Source organism: Neoarius graeffei, chromosome 3, assembly GCF_027579695.1.
Source record: "Neoarius graeffei isolate fNeoGra1 chromosome 3, fNeoGra1.pri, whole genome shotgun sequence".
NCBI classification, from domain to species: Eukaryota; Metazoa; Chordata; class Actinopteri; order Siluriformes; family Ariidae; genus Neoarius; species Neoarius graeffei.
The window spans coordinates 40,541,513-40,562,062 of NC_083571.1; the positions used below are offsets into that span (position 1 = coordinate 40,541,513).

Genomic DNA, 20,550 nt, shown 5'->3' on the forward strand with positions numbered 1-20,550 from the left:
TGAGGTAATTTCACTTTTGTTCGAAATGCATGGCCACGAAGACGGCGCAACTCCTAGACCGTTCATAGGAATGTCACCAAAATTGATACACATCATCTACAGACATGGCTGACAAAAGTTACTAAATACGTTTCACGTAGGATAAACCGTTCAGAAGTTATACGTCAATCAATTTTCACTTCAAAATTTTACATGCTCAAAAATTCATGACAAATCTTCTAATTGCTCAAAACTGCTCATACTTCACACGCTAATCACTCATTGGGCTTCTGACATGTTACCCAATTTCTGTGATATTTCGCCACTGGGGGCGCTATTTTTGGGCAAAAAATCCAATCTTTCCTCAAATTTGGTCAAACTTCACGGCCACCCTCTTACTACCTCCCATGTCATGTATACCACATTTTGGGAATTTTCGTCCATGGGGGGGGCGCTGTTTTTGGCCGACGCAATTGCTCCAACACGGGTTTTTGGTAAATAATTCCATAATGCTTTTCCTTCACACCACTACCTTGTGAAAGTACGTTGCTGTTGTAGACACTTATTTTTCCAACTCATAATCGCTCATGTACAGCATAGCGCCACCTACTGACATGGGAAAAACCAAAAAATTTATTCTTCAAAAATCTATATCTCATCTTCTATTTACTCAATTTTCATCACACTTCATACGCAAACTCTTCATAGCTCACCTGACATATACGCCAAATTTTGTGCACTTTCGCCCCTGGGGGTGCTGGTTATGGCAGACATGATATTGCAGCTTCTGATTTGTCAACCTTGGCAAGCAAACTCTTTACAAGACCCTTATTGGGGCGCTTGCCATGGTCGACAACGCTCGAAATTTGGCTCCTTTTTCTTAGACTGCCACCGCTACTGAGAACCAGAAGCCCAGATCCAGGCGGGCCTCAGGGCCTCTATAGCGCCCCCTAACGTGTTGTGATTTTTGCCTCTCGCCTTAAGGTGCCTGGTTGCCATGTAGTTTGTAGTAGTGGCATGCCCTTTGGTACGCATATGTATCTCACCAAGCCGGACAAAAATGTAATGCCAATGCATTAGCCACGCCCTACAGGAAGTGAGGTAATTTCACTTTTGTGCGAAATGCATGGCCACGAAGACGGCGCAACTCCTCCTAGACCGTTCATAGGAACGTCACCAAAATTGATACACATCATCTACAGATATGGCTGACAAAAGTTGCTAAATACGTTTCACGTAGCCTAAACCGTTCAGAAGTTATACGTCAATCATTTTTCAATGCAGAATTTTACATGCTTAAAAATTCATAAAAAATCTTCTAATTGCTCAACACTGCTCATTCTTCACACGCAAATCACTCATTGGGCTTCTGACATGTGACCCAATTTCTGTGATGTTTCGCCACTGGGGGCGCTATTTTTGGGCAAAAAATCCAATCTTTCCTCAAATTTGGTCAAACTTCACGGCCACCCTCTTACTACCTCCCATGTCATGTATACCACATTTTGGGAATTTTCGTCCATGGGGGGCGCTGTTTTTGGCCCACGCAATTGCTCCAAAACGGGTTTTTGGTAAATAATTCCATAATGCTTTTCCTTCACACCACTACCTTGTGATTGTACGTTGCTGTTGTAGACACTTATTTTTCCAACTCATAATCGCTCATGTACAGCATAGCGCCACCTACTGACATGGGAAAAACCAAAAAATTTATTCTTCAAAAATCTATATCTCATCTTCTACTTACTCAATTGTCATCAAACTTCATACGCAAACTCTTCATAGCTCACCTGACATCTACGCCAAATTTTGTGCACTTTCGCCCCTGGGGGTGCTGATTATGGCAAAAATGATATTGCAGCTTCTGATTTGTCACACTTGGCAAGCAAACTCTTTTCAAGACCCTTATTGAGGCGCTTGCCATGGTCGACAACGCACGAAGTGCGAGACCCTATTGTTGCCATGTGTCCAATTCTGTGCTTTGTCGCCATTGTGGGAGTAATGTCTCTTGCCGCAGAAGCTGTGGAAGGTTTTTCGCAGGGACGCATGCCCCCGCCCCCCTTGGCCGCTGGCGCGAGGGCCCGTCGAGGCCGCTTGCGGCTTTAATTTTTATTTTTTTTGCATGACGTAACCGATCTGGGGCAGCACGGTGGTGTAGTGGTTAGTGCTGTCGCCTCACAGCAAGAAGGTCTGGGTTCGAGCCCCGGGGCCGGCGAGGGCCTTTCTGTGCGGAGTTTGCATGTTCTCCCCGTGTCCGCGTGGGTTTCCTCCGGGTGCTCCGGTTTCCCCCACAGTCCAAAGACATGCAGGTTAGGTTAACTGGTGACTCTAAATCGACCCTAAGTGTGAATGCGAGTGTGAATGGTTGTCTGTGTCTATGTGTCAGCCCTGTGATGACCTGGCGACTTGTCCAGGGTGTACCCCGCCTTTCGCCCGTAGTCAGCTGGGATAGGCTCCAGCTTGCCTGCAACCCTGTAGAACAGGATAAAGCGGCGAGAGATAATGAGATGAGATAACCGATCTGCACAGCAGGCATTATAACAAACTCCTTCCCCTTTTCAACTGTCTTAAATGCCAGATAGCCCAGGATAATTATCAATTGCCCCTTTTCCACCAAAGCAGTTCCAGGGATGGTTCGGGGCCAGTGCTTAGTTTGGAACCGGGTTTTCTGTTTCCACTGACAAAGAACTGGCTCTGGGGCCAGAAAAAACGGTTCCAGGCTAGCACCAACTCTCTGCTGGGCCAGAGGAAAGAACCGCTTACGTCAGCGGGGGGGGAGTTGTTAAGACCAACAACAATAACAAGAACGTGAAAGATTGCCATTTTTAAGCGACGAGAAGCAGCAGCTGTACAAACGCGAAGTCATCCATTATTATTGTTGTTGTTGCCGCTGCTGCTGCTTCCGTGTTGTTTTTGCTTCGATATTCGCGCCAAGGTTTATGTAAACGTAGCGCCGTAACTGACGTATACAGCGACGTAATGACGTGGCTCTGCTTAGCACCGCGAGCTATGGAAAAGCAAACTGGTTCTTAGCTGGCTCGCATGTTGAACGAGTTGTGAACCAGCACCAGCACTGGCTCCGAACCAGCCCTGGAACTGATTTGGTGGAAAAGGGGTAAAAGAGACACAGAGCTCTGGGGAAAGTTTATAAACTCACTCCTCAAACCTGCATGATCCTAATTAGTGCACTAGAAATAGCCAGCTAGATTGCTGTATTGGCTTTGTATTTGCAAACAGGCAAACTAATACGTACTATAAATGCTACAAGGTGTTTTATTCTCAAAATGCTTTGGATGATGTATTTAATAAGGTGCCCCCACAAAAAAAGTTTTAAAATTATCACATGTATTCAAAGCATCTTGTTTACTTACAGTGGTGCTTGAAAGTTTGTGAACCCTTTAGAATTTTTCTATATTTCTGCATAAATATGACCTAAAACATCAAATTTTCACACAAGTCCTAAAAGTAGATAAAGAGAACCCAGTTAAACAAATGAGACAATTATTATACTTGGTCATTTATTTATTGAGGAAAATTATCCAATATTACATATCTGTGAGTCGCAAAAGTATGTGAACCTCTAGGATTAGCAGTTAATTTGAAGGTGAAATTAGAGTCAGGTGTTGTCAATCAATGGGATGACAATCAGGTGTGAGTGGGCACCCTGTTTTATTTAAAGAACAGGGATCTATCAAAGTCTGATCTTCACAACACATGTTTGTGGAAGTGTATCATGGCACAAACAAAGGAGATTTCTGAGGACCTCAGAAAAAGCGTTGTTGATGCTCATCAGGCTGGAAAAGGTTACAAAACCATCTCTAAAGAGGTTGGACTCCACCAATCCACAGTCAGACAGATTGTGTACAAATGGAGGAAATTCAAGACCATTGTTACCCTCCCTGGGAATGATCAACCAACAAAGATCACTCCAAGAGCAAGGCGTGTAATGGTCGGCGAGGTCACACAGGACCCCAGGGTAACTTCTAAGCAACTGAAGGCCTCTTTCACATTGGCTAATGTTCATGAGTCCACCATCAGGAGAACACTGAACAACAATGGTGTGCATGGCAGGGTTGCAAGGAGAAAGCCACTGCTCTCCAAAAAGAATATTGCTACTCGTCTGCAGTTTGCTAAAGAGCACATGGACAAACCAGAAGGCTATTGGAAAAATGTTTTGTGAACGGATGAGACCAAAATAGAACTTTTGGGTTTAAATGAGAAGCGTTATGTTTGGAGAAAGGAAAACACTGCATTCCAGCATAAGAACCTTATCCCATTTGTGAAACATGGTGGTGGTAGCATCATGGTTTGGGCCCGTTTTGCTGCATCTGGGCCAGGACAGCTTGCCATCATTGATGGAGTGATGAATTCTGAATTATACCAGCAAATTCTAAAGGAAAATGTCAGGACATCTGTCCATGAACTGAATCTCAAGAGAAGGTGGGTCATGCAGCAAGACAACGACCCTCAGCACACAAGTCATTCTACCAAAGAATGGTTAAAGAAGAGTTAAGTGAATGTTTTGGAATGGCCAAGTCAAAGTCCTGACCTTAATCCAATGGAAATGTTGTGGAAGGACCTGAAGCGAGCAGTTCATGTGAGGAAACCCACCAGCATCGCAGAGTTGAAGCTGTTCTGTATGGAGGAATGGGCTAAAATTCCTCCAAGCTGGTGTGCAGGGTTGATCAACAGTTACCGGAAATGTTTAGTTGCAGTTATTGCTGCACAAGGGGGTCACACCAGATACTGAAAGCAAAGATTCACATACTTTTGCCACTCACAAATGTGTAATATTGGATAGTTTTCCTCAATAAATAAATGACCAAGTATAATATTTTTGTCTCATTTGTTTAACTGGGTTCTCTTTATCTACTTTCAGGACTCGTGTGAAAATCTGATGAAGTTTTAGGTCATATTTATGCAGAAATATGGAAAATTCTAAAGGGTTGACAAACTTTCAAGCACCACTGTAGCTATGTAATTTTATTCAACTATTTATTTGTATAGATTTTACCAAACTTTTTATTTTTTATTTATGTATTTTTGTTCCATGAACTGTGGTCTGAAGCAAAAAATACCAGTCAAATTGATGTGTACAATACAATTTTTATTTCAATAACAATCCTGTAATGCTTGGGGAAACTTCAGTAACAGCAACAAACTATTTATTTTAGAGCTACAAAACTAATCCACAAAATGTATAGATCTCTGCTATGGTGCACTACATCACTTGGAATTAATGGAAATGGAGCGCATACAGTTGCGGTCAAAAGTTCACATACAGACAGGAATGCCATCATGGACATGAATGTCATGGCTGTTTTCTCATGACGAGAAAATTATTGCATTATCTTAAGCTTTTCCTGAGATTACACACTAATTTTTCTCATGTTGACATTACAACGCTTGTTTGCTCATGTTATTTTAAATTATTCAGAATGTCATTTCATGTTATGTAGTTATGTATTTTTATTTAATCCCCCCCCCCCCCCCCCAATTATTTGTTATTGACTGACTGAATGAATGAATGTGAAAATCATGTGTGATGGCCTTAGATGTCTAGGGTTGCACATGCCCCACAAACATCAGATCAGTGTGTGCGTACATTACACAGAGAGGCGTGGATAATCTGCTGAACCTCATTTGTAATTGGGACTGTAGAATGAAAGTTATTTCCCATGAACATGGAATTCCCAGTGAGCGTGATTCATAAGCTCAAGTTGATTAAGTCCCTATCCTTTATACACACCTCCTGTTGCAGCTACCAATCAAGAGTGAATGGAAAAAATAAATGAACATAAATATCTTGGTGACATAAAAAGAAAAATATTTTAAATCAATGATAAATTTAGGGCGGCACGGTGGTGTAGTGGTTAGCGCTGTCACCTCACAGCAAGAAGGTCCGGGTTCGAGCCCCGTGGCCGGCGAGGGCCTTTCTGTGCAGAGTTTGCATGTTCTCCCCGTGTCCGCGTGGGTTTCCTCCGGGTGCTCCGGTTTCCCCCACAGTCCAAAGACACGCAGGTTAGGTTAACTGGCGACTCTAAATTGGCCGTAGGTGTGAATGTCAGTGTGAATGGTTGTCTGTGTCTATGTGTCAGCCCTGTGATGACCTGGCGACTTGTCCAGGGTGTACCCCGCCTTTCGCCCATAGTCAGCTGGGATAGGCTCCAGTTTGCCTGCAACCCTGTAGAACAGGATAAAGCGGCTAGAGATAATGAGATGAGATGATAAATTTACTCTATCATAAGAAAACGAGCTTTATCTTAAAATAAAAGTGGTAGTATGACTGTACAACATGCATCTTGAATAGAACAGAAACCAAGACTTTAGTGCACAAGTTTTAATTTATTTTGGGTTTTTGGAAGTCAACACAGGGTCAGGGGGAAAAAATTGTGTATGTGTGTGTATATATATATATATATATATATATATATATATATATATATATATATATATATATATATATGTGTGTGTGTGTATATATATATATATATATATATATATATATATATATATATATATATATATATATATATATATATATGCGCGCGTATATATATATATATATATATATATATATATATATATATATGCGCGCGTATATATATATATATATATATATATATATATATATATATATATATATATATATGCGCGTGTGTATATATATATATATATGCGCATATATATATATACACACACATATATATATATACACACATATATATGTGTGTGTATATATATATATATATGCGCATATATATATATACACACACATATATATATATATACACACATATATATGTGTGTGTGTGTGTATATATATATATATGTGTATGTTTTTGTGTTTCTGCATAAATATGACAAACATGAAATTTTCACAAAAGTCTGAAAAGTAGATTAAAAAAAAACATTATACTTCATCATTTGGATCCAATATTACATATTGGTGAGTGGCAAAAGTATGTGAATAGGGCTGTCAAACGATTAAAAAATTTAATCGCGATTAATCTCAGAATTTCATAGTTAATCGCAATTAATTGCATTTTTTTTTTTAAATCTATGTAAATGAATAAGGCTTTTAAAGTGAAATGTTACAATTAAAATGGTGAACACATTTTATGCTAAAAGTACTTGTTAAAAACTGCTGGGACAAGAGAAAATGGTAAGGGAGTTTATTCTCTCACGTACTAGGCAGTACTGAACATACAAAACACAACATTGGATTTTGTGATGGATTAGGGAGCTGTAGTCTCAAATATAAAACGTAGTCACATACTACTGTGTCTCAGTTCAGACGTGTGACGAAAGAAAATAAAAATGAAATAAAACTTCAATTGTGCTGGAGTTGTATTCAGTCACAGCCTATAGGACTTCACAGTGCTGTGCAAACAAAAATAAATTGCAGTTGGACTTCACTAAAGACATTTTAGTGTCATATCACAGTGCTACAGCATACTGAAATCTCACTTTACAGAAGTATTTTAGAACTGCAAAGTGCATACCAAAACCAACTCAATCACACTCTTCTTTTGAAATGAAACTTCCCGTTTAACAGACCTTTCTCCATCACTTATGGCCCTTTTCCACTACCCTTTTTCAGCTCACTTCAGCCCGACACGGCTCGCGGTTCGACTACCTCAGAGCAGCACGACTCAGCTCGCTTCAGCCTTACTCAGCACCCAAAACTCGCACGGTTTTGGAGTAGGGCTGAAGCGAGCCAAACCGAGCCGAGTGGGGCTAGGGGCATGAGGAGACACTCCCCTGTGCACTGATTGGTGAGGAGGAGTGTCCTCGCATGCCCACACATGCCCCGCGAGCACGCTGGGATCTGTAAACACCATAAACCCGGAAGAAAAAGAATTACGAGAATTTCTGAAGCCTTATGCGCCTCGCCTCATCTATACGCTCTTGCCAGTATCTGTTGGCGTTGTCGGTGACAACAAGCTACAGCACCAAGACCAGCAACACTAACGACTCCATGTTTATTGTTTACTATCCGGGTCGTGAGACTACCGCTTAAAAGATCACTGATGTCACTGTTTGCTCCGCCTAACGACATCACGTGACGTCCACCCACTTTCGCTAACTCCACCCAATGTGTCCACCCACTTCCAGCCAGCACGGTTCAGCGCGGTTGTAGTCGAAATGCAACTCCAACAGCCCCACTCAGCCCAACTCAGCCACGTTGGTAGTGGAAAAGCGGCATTACTCTTATTGAAGCAGCGTGCGACAAGCCTCAACAGGAACTACGGGTGACTCGCAGGGCCAAATTAGAATTTGCGTTAACGGCACTATTTTGTTTTAATCGCGATAAATTGAGATCGCGTTAATGCGTTATCGCGTTAACTTCGACAGCCCTGTATGTGAACCTTTTGCTTTTGGTATCTCTTGTGACCCCCTGCAGCTAAATGTTTCTAGTAACTGTTGATCAGTCCTGCACATCGTCTTGGACGAGTTTTAACTCCTTACTCTGTACAGAACAGCTTCAGCTCTGGGATATTGGTGGGTTTCCTTACATGATGATGATTTTCTATTGGATGAAGGTCAGGATTTTAACACGAAAGTCATATTTCCATTTTCCTTCCCAGAAACAGCATATACGAAAAGAGATGTATTTACATGAGAAAATGTGATTGCAGCTGCAGCATCTTTTGGCTGTTGCGTAACGTAACCTGTGCAGTTAGCAGCAATCAGCTGTTGGTCAACAGTACAGCAGACTATCGGCACCCACATGGAGCAAGCTTAGGAATTAAATCACTTTTGTTAAAATTGCCTGTGCCATATGTTCAACAGTGTATGTATGAACAAACTATAAAAGAACATCATGACATTATCATACTGATAGTCAGCATCTCCTCAGCAGGAGGGATGTGCATCTCCATCACTGATGCTAATGTGGTACACATCTTCAAGCACTGCCAAAGATCCAGTACATTTTAAGATTCTTATCAAGCAACTACTAATGCAAGATGATACGATTCACCCCTATTGCTAAGCAATGCGATTTGACACAATTTGATTCAATGTGATGCAAAAGAATGTAATGCAATTCATTGTGTTAGCTCTTTCTTCTCCATTAGGGTTGAGTGCAAGAAGGGACTTTTATTTCAAAATGTTGGCACTATGGCAAGAGAGCCACAGGGATAGCCATGCTTCCAACTCGTGAGAGACTTGATGAGAACTGGCCACTGACAACAGAGATGATGAAAGTGTGCTGGAGAGACAGTTTAGAGAGGTTTAACTATTGGTCAGAATTTGTTTACTAAACATGTAACGAGTCACCCAATTCAGGATTCAGTTTGATTCATGTAGGTGCCCCCATTCAGCTAATAAGATATGACATTACATATGGTACCTTGGGATAAAGGTCCTTATGGCAACACTTCATGGAATCTGCACAGGAAAAAATATTGAACCATGAATAGAAAATGTCACTCCAAATGTCAGGTTACTTAGGCTACGTTCACACTGCAGGCTGAAGTGACTCAAATCCGATCTTTTCGCCCATATGTGACCTGTATCCGATCTTTTATTGACAATATGAACGACACAGATCCAATTTTTTTCAAATCCGACCCAGGCCGTTTGGATATGTGGTCCTAATTCCGATTCCTATCCGCTCTTTTCTTATGCGACTTCAGTCTGAACCGCCAGGTCGCATTCATCCGACTTACACGTCATCAACAAGCCACAAACGTCACTATTCTGCGCTGAAGTAGGCGGTGGGTCTCTCAAAAAAAGTTACAACAACATGGCGCATAATCACGGGCGCAGATAGAGGGGGGGACTCGTCCCACCCAGATTTAAATTCACCTCTTTCGGTCCCCCCCCCCCCACTTAGAGGGAGGAAAAAACGTCTATGCTGTCTTTCTTTGCATAAGGCAAACCTCACGGAAAAATCAAAAGACTAATTACCATTCGGTTTATTGAGGTGCACAGCAGTGTATACATAGTTGCAACAACTCACATAAAACAAAAGAAAGACTGATATTCGGTTGGTTGAGCTGCGCAGACTGCACAGGTTGTGAGCTCGAGCTTGGTTGCTATGGTAACCCACAACAAGTTTGACAGGCATATCGGGGTTGGGGTTGGTTTGCTGGCAGCTTTGTCCCCCCCCCAGTTTTTTGTCCCCCCCAGTTCAAAAAACGTATCTGCGCCCCTGCGCATGACATCAATGCGAGGGACGCTTCGGGCTGTGAAGGTTCTGAATCTTCTCAATGGAAGGACGCAGAGGTTAGGGAGCTGATTTCCATTTGGGGGGATACAGCTATTCAAGCTAGATTGGATGGGTCATACTGCAACCGGGCAGTTTTACTTCCGTAAACACTGGCCATGCTCACTGCGTGTGACGTCGTCGTATCCTGCAATGCGCATGCGGAACACTTTTAGGTCGCTTTTCGTTCATACTGAGGATCACATACAAGTCGCATATATTTGTTAATGTGAACGACCTCACAAAAAAATCGGATTTCACAAAAAAATCGGAATTGAGCATTAAGCCTTGCAGTGTGAACGTAGCGTTAAATGTACACAAGATTTCCTTCCATTCCAAAGTAAATCAGTTACCTTTCTTCAATTAAATACAACCCCAATTCCAGAATGGTGCCTTCAACGATGTACAAGTTACCCATGCCGTGGGCACACCCCCATCCCATCACGGAATTGGCTTTTGAGTTTTCTGCTGGTAACAATTTGGATGGTCCATTTCCTCTTTAGCCTGGAGGACACAACATCTATGATTTTCCAAAAACAATTAAAAATGTGCCTCATCAGACCACAACACACTCTTCCACGTTGCGTCAGATGAGCTTAGGCCCAGAGAATTTGGCGGCATTTCTGGAGGTTGTTGATATTTAGCTTTTGCTTTGCATGGTTGATGCAGCGATGAACTGTTTAACAGTGGTTTTCCAAAGTGTTCCCGAGCCCATGTAGGAATGTCCTTTTATACAATTGTCAGTTTTAATTGCAGCACCACCTGAAGAATCAAAGGTCACAGGCGTTCAAGTGTTGGTTTTCAGCCTTAGCCCATACGTGCAGATATCTCTCTAGATGCTCTGAAACTTTTGATATTATGGATTGTTGGTGGTGAAATTCCTAAATTCCTTGCGGTTGTACATTGAGAAACCTTGTTCTCAAACTGTTGGACAGTTTGCCCATGCAGTTTTTTCATGAAGTGGTGAAGCCTTGCTTGTGAATGACTGACTGAGCCTTTCCACTTCCAAACAGGTGGTTTTTTTTTGAGCATTCCACAACTTTTTCAAGCGTTTTGTTGCCCCTGTCCCAACTTTTTTGGAACATGCTGCAGGCATTAAATTCAGAATGAGTATATATTTACAAAAAGTAGTTTCAGTTTGATTTTGAAATATATTGTCTTTGTATTCAGGTGGCATGGTGGTGTAGTGGTTAGCACAGCAAGAAGGTTCTGGGTTTGAGCTCAGAGGCCAACAGGGACATTTCTGTGTGGAGTTTCAGGGCTCCAGACTAACTTTTTGACCTAGGAGCACTGTGCTCCCAACCCCTAAAAATTGGGCGCACCAGCAAAAATCTAGGCGCACCACTATAAAAGGTTGGGAGCACAAGCAAACGTCTTTGCCATACCAAGTATTACTCCGATTAATCAATGTTAACAACCTTCCATTAAGTATTTGTATAGATAAAAGAAAAAGCCCACATTGATGGGTGCAAAAGAATTGGCAATGTGTGGTATTTTAGGTGGTTCTTGGGGAAGAAGGACAAATCACACCATTTGTTGCAACCAACTGCTTTATTCCAGACTTGAACCTGCAGTCATGTCCAGGCATAACACTGATGATGTCAAGTCAAATACACAGCCAGGCATACTGACCTGACAGAATATCCTATAGAGTGGTACACAGGCATACTGACCTGACCGAACATCCTATAGAGTGGTACACAGGCATACTGACCTGACGGAACATTCTATAGAGTGGTACACAGGCATACTGACCTGACGGAACATCCCATAGAGTGGTACACAGGCATACTGACCTGACGGAACATCCCATAGAGTGGTACACAGGCATGCTGACCTGACGGAACATCCCATAGAGTGGTACACAGGCATGCTGACCTGACGGGACATCCCATAGAGTGGTACACAGGCATGCTGACCTGACGGGACATCCCATAGAGTGGTACACAGGCATGCTGACCTGACGGGACATCCCATAGAGTGGTACACAGGCATGCTGACCTGACGGGACATCCCATAGAGTGGTACACAGGCATGCTGACCTGACGGGACATCCCATAGAGTGGTACACAGGCATGCTGACCTGACGGGACATCCCATAGAGTGGTACACAGGCATGCTGACCTGACGGGACATCCCATAGAGTGGTACACAGGCATGCTGACCTGACGGGACATCCCATAGAGTGGTACACAGGCATGCTGACCTGACGGGACATCCCATAGAGTGGTACACAGGCATGCTGACCTGACGGGACATCCCATAGAGTGGTACACAGGCATGCTGACCTGACGGGACATCCCATAGAGTGGTACACAGGCATGCTGACCTGACAGATTTCATATTTAACGAAGCAAACCTGGTGGCTATGTTTGTTTACAAATTGTCAGTTGCTCGCTAGCACGGAAGTTTTACGTCTCTGACGTGTGACGTCATGTCTTGGCAACCATGCAATATCATAAATATTCATATCAATTCCATATTCAACGCTCGTTCTCCATTGGGTAGAGTGACGTAATACACTTGGTATAAGCGATATGCTAACAATATTGCATGCTATAAAACCAAATGCATGAACCTGCCAGAAGGGAATAGAATACATGTTTTTATTCCATGGAAAGGGTGTCCTGTATGTATAATAATTTCCGATATTTCACTCTGTTGATGTCACTCCCAACATTTTCCCACTGACTTGATGCACGTTGTGAAAATGGCGAACTGGTTCAAAATTAAAATTCTTTTGATTAACTTTTTTGTGTGTGTCCATATAATATAAAGCACATTACACGGTTGTGCAAAGATATGAAGTTTATCTTCAACTGGTGAATACATTCATGAGTGAGCGAAGTGAACAAGTGAAAATATTTAACACAAGATGATAAACTTCATATCTTGAAGTGTATGTGTATATATAATCTCATCTCATCTCATTATCTGTAGCCGCTTTATCCTGTTCTACAGGGTCGCAGGCAAGCTGGAGCCTATCCCAGCTGACTACGGGCGAAAGGCGGGGTACACCCTGGACAAGTCGCCAGGTCATCACAGGGCTGATACATAGACACAGACAACCATTCACACTCACATTCACACCTACGGTCAATTTAGAGTCACCAGTTAACCTAACCTGCATGTCTTTGGACTGTGGGGGAAACCGGAGCACCCAGAGGAAACCCACGCGGACACGGGGAGAACATGCAAACTCCACACAGAAAGGCCCTCGCCGGCCACGGGGCTCGAACCCGGACCTTCTTGCTGTGAGGCGACAGCGCTAACCACTACACCACCGTGCCGTCCTGTATATATAATGTGTGTAAAATATAATCAGTTACTCAGTGCAGGTTTTTTTTTTTTATTGTGATTTTATTAAACTAGCGAATTGACAGGTGAAATTATGCACAGAGTGAAATGGAGTAGAAATAATAGAACATCATGGTAACAGTGGTAAATGCATCGGAAATTAGACAAGTAAGTTTGGATTCCTTTTTATATGAATGTGCTTGTTGTGCTGCAGTAAAATTGATTTACTTTTTGAGAATATTTATCATAATATTCCACTTTCAATGCTTTGGATACATGTCTATGTGGGAAATAGACCTGTCGTGATATTCGATATACCGACTTATCGTACGGTAAATGAAAATGAACTCGGTAAATTTTTTTTCCAGTGATTTTGGCATTTACGTGCTGTACATCTACATAGGGAAGTCGCCAGAGTATTAGGTTGACCCATTGACTGAATAGAACACCGCGCTGTTTTCTGTCGTCTCACGCGGCTCTCTGTCAGAGGCGGGGCCTCCCAGCATGCAACAGTTATCCAGCCAGGGTATCCACTGAATGGGGAAAAGACAACACGTTGCTCTGTTGTACAGACCATAGGTGTAGAATTGGGTATGGACAAGTCCCTACCAATATCAAACTATGGCTGATATGTCCCTACCAATATCTCTGATTGAAGGAAAAAAAAAATCACCCTCTCTGCACAGTACACAAATCGTTACTGTAGGTTTCCACTGCGCGAAACCATGCAAAATTCGCTCTGGGGGCGTGGTCGCGAAAACAGCAAGCAGTTCGGCTACCATGTCAATTAGCAAGTGCGGTTGCAGTGCGGTGACCGGCTGCTAGCTAGCAAACTGTCTTTGAGGAATGTAACATTAGATTAGCTCGTAAGATTAATCAGTTAACAACAGTTCGTATTCAGTGTGTAATAACGTACAGTACAAATATGACTGTTTTCTAAGTTTGTGTGGCATATAAATAACAATCCGACTTGATTCTGACAACAACCGGTGTTCATTAAGGTCACAAAGACATTATTAAATCATATCAAATTGTGCTAATGTTGGCTAATATTGCACCGAGTCTTGCTTGTGAAGTGCCTGCAAACTTTAGCAGCTGCTAACCCTGAATTTGAAGCGCTTCAGTTAAGACCTGCAGAGCCCTGACCGAGTTCCTGTAACATGACGCATGTAAACGACAACCCGATGGTGATGTGCTCATTGTTCGTGGCCCAGACACCTTTTAATAAAATCAAACATTTTCACGTAATAAGCATAACAGCCTCCGCCTTCTTGATCAGAAATTTTTGGTTACTCCCGCCTCTCTTAAAAACATCACATACCGAGTACACACATCCGCTGAACTGATTGGTTTTCGAGGGGATTCATTTGAAAGCGGTCAGCTAAAAACTTTTCTCTGTAGAACCCTGTCACTCTCTCCTCTCCCTCCCCTCCCCGTTCTGGGCTCAAGAAGACAACAATATGACAACCAATCAGAATTCAGATGCATTCTGTTGCCAAGTAAAATTATAACCTTTCAACGTGTCAGAAAAGTTCTAGAGACTTCATCCTGTTTTACCGTTGGCTCAATCACACATCGGCTTATGGCGTATTCACACCTACGTTGTTTGGTCCGGACCAAACGAACCAAATTTCCCTTGGTCCGGACCTTTTGGGTTGGTCTGAATACAAACCACCGAACTCCGGTCCGGACCAAACAAGCGGCCCGAGACCGAGCTGCAAGGTCGGACTCGGTCCGGACCAAAGGAACCTTGGTGCGGACCTTTTGGAGGTGTGAAAGCAGACCGGACCTAATCCGACAGTTTTGCTTTTTTGTACCTCGGGAGCTTCCGTCGTTTGTCGAGCATTATGGGAAACAGAGTCTTGACACTCCACCGCAAAGTGCAAACACTGTTTCGGTTGTCAAGGGAACCTTACAACAGTCGTTCAGTCATTCAGACCAGTGGTAGGCTAGACTACAGAGTACAAAAAATGAGTAGGGGGCAAACGTGGGCCGAGGAAGAAACGCGTACCCTTGTGGATATATGGGCAGATGGCCACATATCTGAGCTTTTGGAGAGAACACACAAAAATGCCGACGTGTTTGCTGTATTCAGTGAGAAAATGAAGGAGAAGGGGTTCACGCGCTCCCCAGAACAATGTCGGCTAAAAGTGAAGAAACTCCGTCAGACCTACATTAAAATCAGGGACATTCTTTCAAAAAGTGGCGGTACTAGCGACGCAAAAAAGAAATTCATCTATTGCGTGAAGAGCCAGAACTGTCACAACATGATGTGCGCTCATCAGCGCTATCCTCCGTAGCCGCCTTGTCATCGTTGATAAATTACCGTATTTTCTGGACTATAAGCCGCTACTTTTTTCCTAGGTTTTGAACCATGCGGCTTATACAAAGGTGCGGCTATTCTGTGGATTTTTCTTCCACCGCTAGGGGCGCTCTAACCGAAAGTAGAATCAAAAATAAGATAGACGAAAAATCAATGCAAAGAAGAATTAGCAGATCTTTAGCAGATAGAACACGCACGACAAATTACTAACTGGTAATTATTTTCAAATCCAGCGAAGATGATTAAAGTGACTTGTGGTTTCAAACACAGGAGAAATGAAGGTAAATAAATACCGGTTATTTTCTCTTGGTTCTGTTCCGTTTTAATCAGCAAAGTTGCTGCCGTGTTAAAAGGCACTGTTTGGAAAGAATCTGTTCAGGTACATACATGTACATTTACAGTACAAAATCGTTCTGTACATGCAGTAAATATCTAATTTTTCAACATAGATATCTGCGGCTTATAGCCCGGTGCGGCTTGTATATCTTTTTTTTTATTTTTTTTAAAAAATGGTGCGGATGCGGCTTATATACAGGTGCGCTCTATAGTCCAGAAAATACGGTACTTGTACAACAGCATAGTAATCGCACAATTGTGAAAACAGTAAAAACTGGAAAAAACATATAGCTTTGATGACATTAAAAAGAATAACAGCACGGAAAGCCTCCGTGACTACTTTTGAACTTAACGCTTTGTGCGCGTGTCGTCTCTGACCAATAGCTGAACGACCTCAGGGCGCGTGGCTTTGTTGACAGATTTTGGTCTGCTTACTAAAATGTACAGTGTGAAAGCGAACCGCACCAAAATGAAAAAATAAAAAAAAACATTTGGTTCGGACCAAAGCAAGTGAACTATCGAACTATCCTGGTCTGAATACACCCTTAAACTAGCATTCTAAAACTAGGTAAAGATCACACAGAAGAGAGCTGACTCCCCCGCCAGCCTCATGGAACGCAGTGTTTAAGGCTCCGGATGTGTTTTACTTCCATTTATGAGGGAAAGGAACATACACCCTCCCGACAGTCAATGCGTTATTCGCTTGTAAAACACATTTGCAAATTGGTAGAATGAGTTAATCATCACATGCAAGATTTGCAATTAGCCAGATGAATTTATTATTATTATTATTATTCATGAATTACTACAGTTCTGAACTTCAAATTTTAAAAGTCTGGACTTTGGAGAGATGATGGATACTCTGAAGTTGGCGCCACTGAGGGATGGCATTGGGTTTTTGTCCCCACCAATGTTAATACCAAACCTACGCCCTTGCCTACATGTTATCTCGTTCTAATTGTTGTTACTTTTATCCAAGTGACAGCTGGCAATACGTTATTTTGCACTTTTTGTTTATCGGGGTACTAATCTTTGAGAAACTGGACTGGCAGAATGTTGCCTGTGAAGAAAAGTGTCTTTTTATTACCCTGTGCCAAGTGAATATTTACTTAAATGCAATTTTTAAGGGCCCGTTTACACGAAGACGCTGTTGGGTAAAAACGACTAAATATTTTATCGTAAGTGCCTTTCGTCTACACGGGGACGGCGTTTCCGAGACTGAAAAACGGAAAAAATTGAAAACGCCTTCCAGAGTGGATAAGTTAAAAACAGCCCCCGTTGCATATCCGTCTAAACTACCCAATACGCGAAACTCTGCTCGGATCTGCTCACGTCGGGTACGCGTTTACGTCATACATATGTCATATACTGTACATGCCAGCCCGGGAAGTAAGAAAATAAGTAAAAAAGTAAGAGCATGTCTGATTACATCGATCCAACGGACCTTCAAGCTGCTCTGGCAGCTTTAATAAACGTCCAGGAGTCCTTCGAACATCTATACCGAATCTGCACATATACCGTTAATGAACAGAGGCGGGTATAGTATGCTCTTACTTTTTTACTTACTTTCTTACTTACCATAGCCAGAGTAGTCAAAGATTTCGCGGCGCAGATGTGCAGGTCAGACAAGACGGAGGACGTTGCGCATGCGTGCAGACCTAGCGGAGGTCTTTCACAGCACCACCTAGCCGCCTGGCATGCACATCCAATTGAATTCCACACATTTATGCGTCACCGTATAGACGCGGATTTCCTCCTTGAAAACGGTTGTGTAGACGCGGAAAAAAGTGAGAACGAAAACGGACTTTGGCGTTTTTGTTTCAGACCGTCCCCGTGTAAAGTGGGCCTAAGAGCCATAGATTGTATTTTTTGTTTTTGCTGTGAGTGGTTTTGTTTGATTGTTTTATTTCTTTCGGTTATTTATTTATATTTATATATTTTTTACGTTCCAGTGTTAAATTAAATAAGTTGACTTAATTAAAAAGTTTACAGGTCTTTGAAAGGGTGCATTTGCATGATCATTATTATTTTACTAGTGGCATAAAATTGTCTTGAAAAGACATCAACAATAATATCGTTTTTCGCAATAATTTCTAAGAATATATCGTCCAACAAAATTTATCCTCATGACAGGCCTAGTGGGAAAACTACATGGCTTTAATATTGCTTCGTGGTCATGGTTTTGTGTTGAAACTCTGTTTTGGAACCAAGGTTTGGTTTGTTGTTTCAATTTTTAAAAGAATAAAAATGTAACACTGTTTTGAGCCATAATTCAATATTGTATTTAGAGCACTAAGTACAGTATTGGACTCTTGTTAGTTAAACCATTTGATATTTAATGAGTAGTAATATGGATTTTTTTTTTCTTTCTTTCTCTTACTTTAGGATCCCAGCTGAATGCACAGCTGGAGGGCTGGTTATCTCAAGCACAAGCTACATTAGGACCTGCTAGAGCAATTATAGCACCGTATGTGACTATCATTTAATAAAAGGAGAGCATTAAAAAATAATTTGTAGAATTCTAATTTCTGACCTAATATGTCTTGCATTCCTTTTACTAAACTGGTTTTGACTTTGATTTTCTAACACAACCACCTTTTCATAGCTTTACACTGAACATGGTAACCAATAAAACATGGTAACCAATAAAAAACAGTTGCTTTAATGTACAAATTCGTGCTGAAGTTCTTACAGATGAGTCTTAAGCCCCACCATCTTTTTGCAGACATGCTGGTTATACCTACTGCGGTGCTTGCGCAGCACATGCCTACAAGCAAGTGGACCCTTCTATTACGTGAGTTTAAATGATGAGGTCGTGTAATATTGAGCTGAAGTTTTTCATGTGAGAATAATTGACAGCGTTCTTGTTTGGTAGCCGGAGGGTATTTATTCTTGGACCGTCCCACCATGTGCCCCTGTCTCGATGTGCTCTATCCCCTGCTGAAGTCTACAGAACTCCACTGTATGACCTAAAGATCGACCAGAAGGGTAAAGCTCTGATAGCAGTTCATTCAACTCTTGTCAGAATTATATATTTTTTTAAACTTCACGGCTAATTGTTTTGTAGCCTATCAAAAACTTCACAATGAACTTTGGACCAATTTTTTGTTATCTGAGAATTTTAGCCATTGAACCACCAAGTAAACCAGATAGCCAGTCACTGTAACGGCAGGTTATGATCAATTGCTTGGTTACAGTGTACACTGACAAGTTTGGCTGCTGTTACATAATTAGCTGAGGATATGGTAATGCGGTCAATATTAAAAATACTGAAATTAAGTAACTAATTTATGTAATTAAGAAAGAATGTATCTAGAACGTCCTATCAAATCGGAAAAGCCAACATGTTCCTCACTTGAATTAGGCACTTTAGGCCACTAAAACTGTCTTATCTATAGACTTAACAGGTTTACCCTCCAAGTGCACTGGGTTATTTTTGTTTTCTCCTCCCTAATTTTGTCTTGGCCAGTTAACACCCTCCTGGTAGGCCTCAGGCCCTGTCCACACGGCAACGGATTCAGGTGAATCTGATAAAATTGTTTATCGTTTCGGCCTGGCGTCCACACGGCACCGGCGTTTTGGGTGCCCCAAAACGAAATCTTTTGAGAACGGGTTCCAGAGTGGAAAAATCTGGCAACGGCGCCATTGCGAAGTCGTCTGGATGAATAGAACGGATTTGTTTACGATGACGTCACAACCACATGACAATCCCGCCAGCAAAAATAGGGAAAAAAAGGAGCGATCTCACCTCTTCAGATGTTGGTTTAAGTCCGACAATACATTCCTCAAAAAGGGTGTAGAAGAACAAAGTAATCCATCAACGTGTAGCATTCAATTTATTCCGGACCATTAAAGAATTCTGGAGGATCTCAGAATGTTGGCGTACCGGCTTCCATCTACCCCCGTTCATTCCTCTCTCTCTCTCCATCTACCCCCATTCATTCCTCTTTCTGCGTCTCCGTTCAAAAAACTAGCACATGATTTTAAAGGGACTATATCTATAGGACGGAGTGAGAAGGTGTGCGCGTGTGACAGTGACAGGGAAGAACCTAGGCTCATGCTCGCCCTGAATTTCTCTTAAAGTGAAGGCAGAAGAACGTTCAGCGCCTGGCCAGGCTTTCTATGTATTAATTTACATAGATGTTTTAATATGAAATATAAATAAGTGTCTTAGACAATAGATAATATTTTACGCTACTGACTAATAATCAAAACTTTGTGGTTGATGCTACAGAAGAAGGGGTTTATGCGCATGCGTCTACTACTTCTATTGTTCTGGTGTCTCCGATGGGACCGTCTTACAGCGCACGTAGAGGTGTGGCATGTGTATTGCATCGTTTTCAGCAAGCGTTGCGTTGCCATATGTACCTGATATTTTACTGATACGTTGCCCATGTGG

The 20,550-nt window shown here is 42.0% G+C and overlaps 1 protein-coding gene across 3 annotated transcripts in view; it reads left to right on the forward strand.

The window, feature by feature from the left end:
* memo1 (mediator of cell motility 1) overlaps nt 1-20,550 on the forward strand; it is an 88,798-nt gene that overhangs the window by 30,838 nt on the left and 37,410 nt on the right. For all 3 annotated transcript variants that reach the window (XM_060916839.1, XM_060916840.1, XM_060916838.1), the window contains exons 2-4: nt 18,537-18,618; nt 18,877-18,945; nt 19,027-19,139. In XM_060916839.1, the coding sequence (XP_060772822.1) occupies nt 18,537-18,618; nt 18,877-18,945; nt 19,027-19,139 (264 nt within the window). The remainder of the gene's footprint in view (nt 1-18,536; nt 18,619-18,876; nt 18,946-19,026; nt 19,140-20,550) is intronic.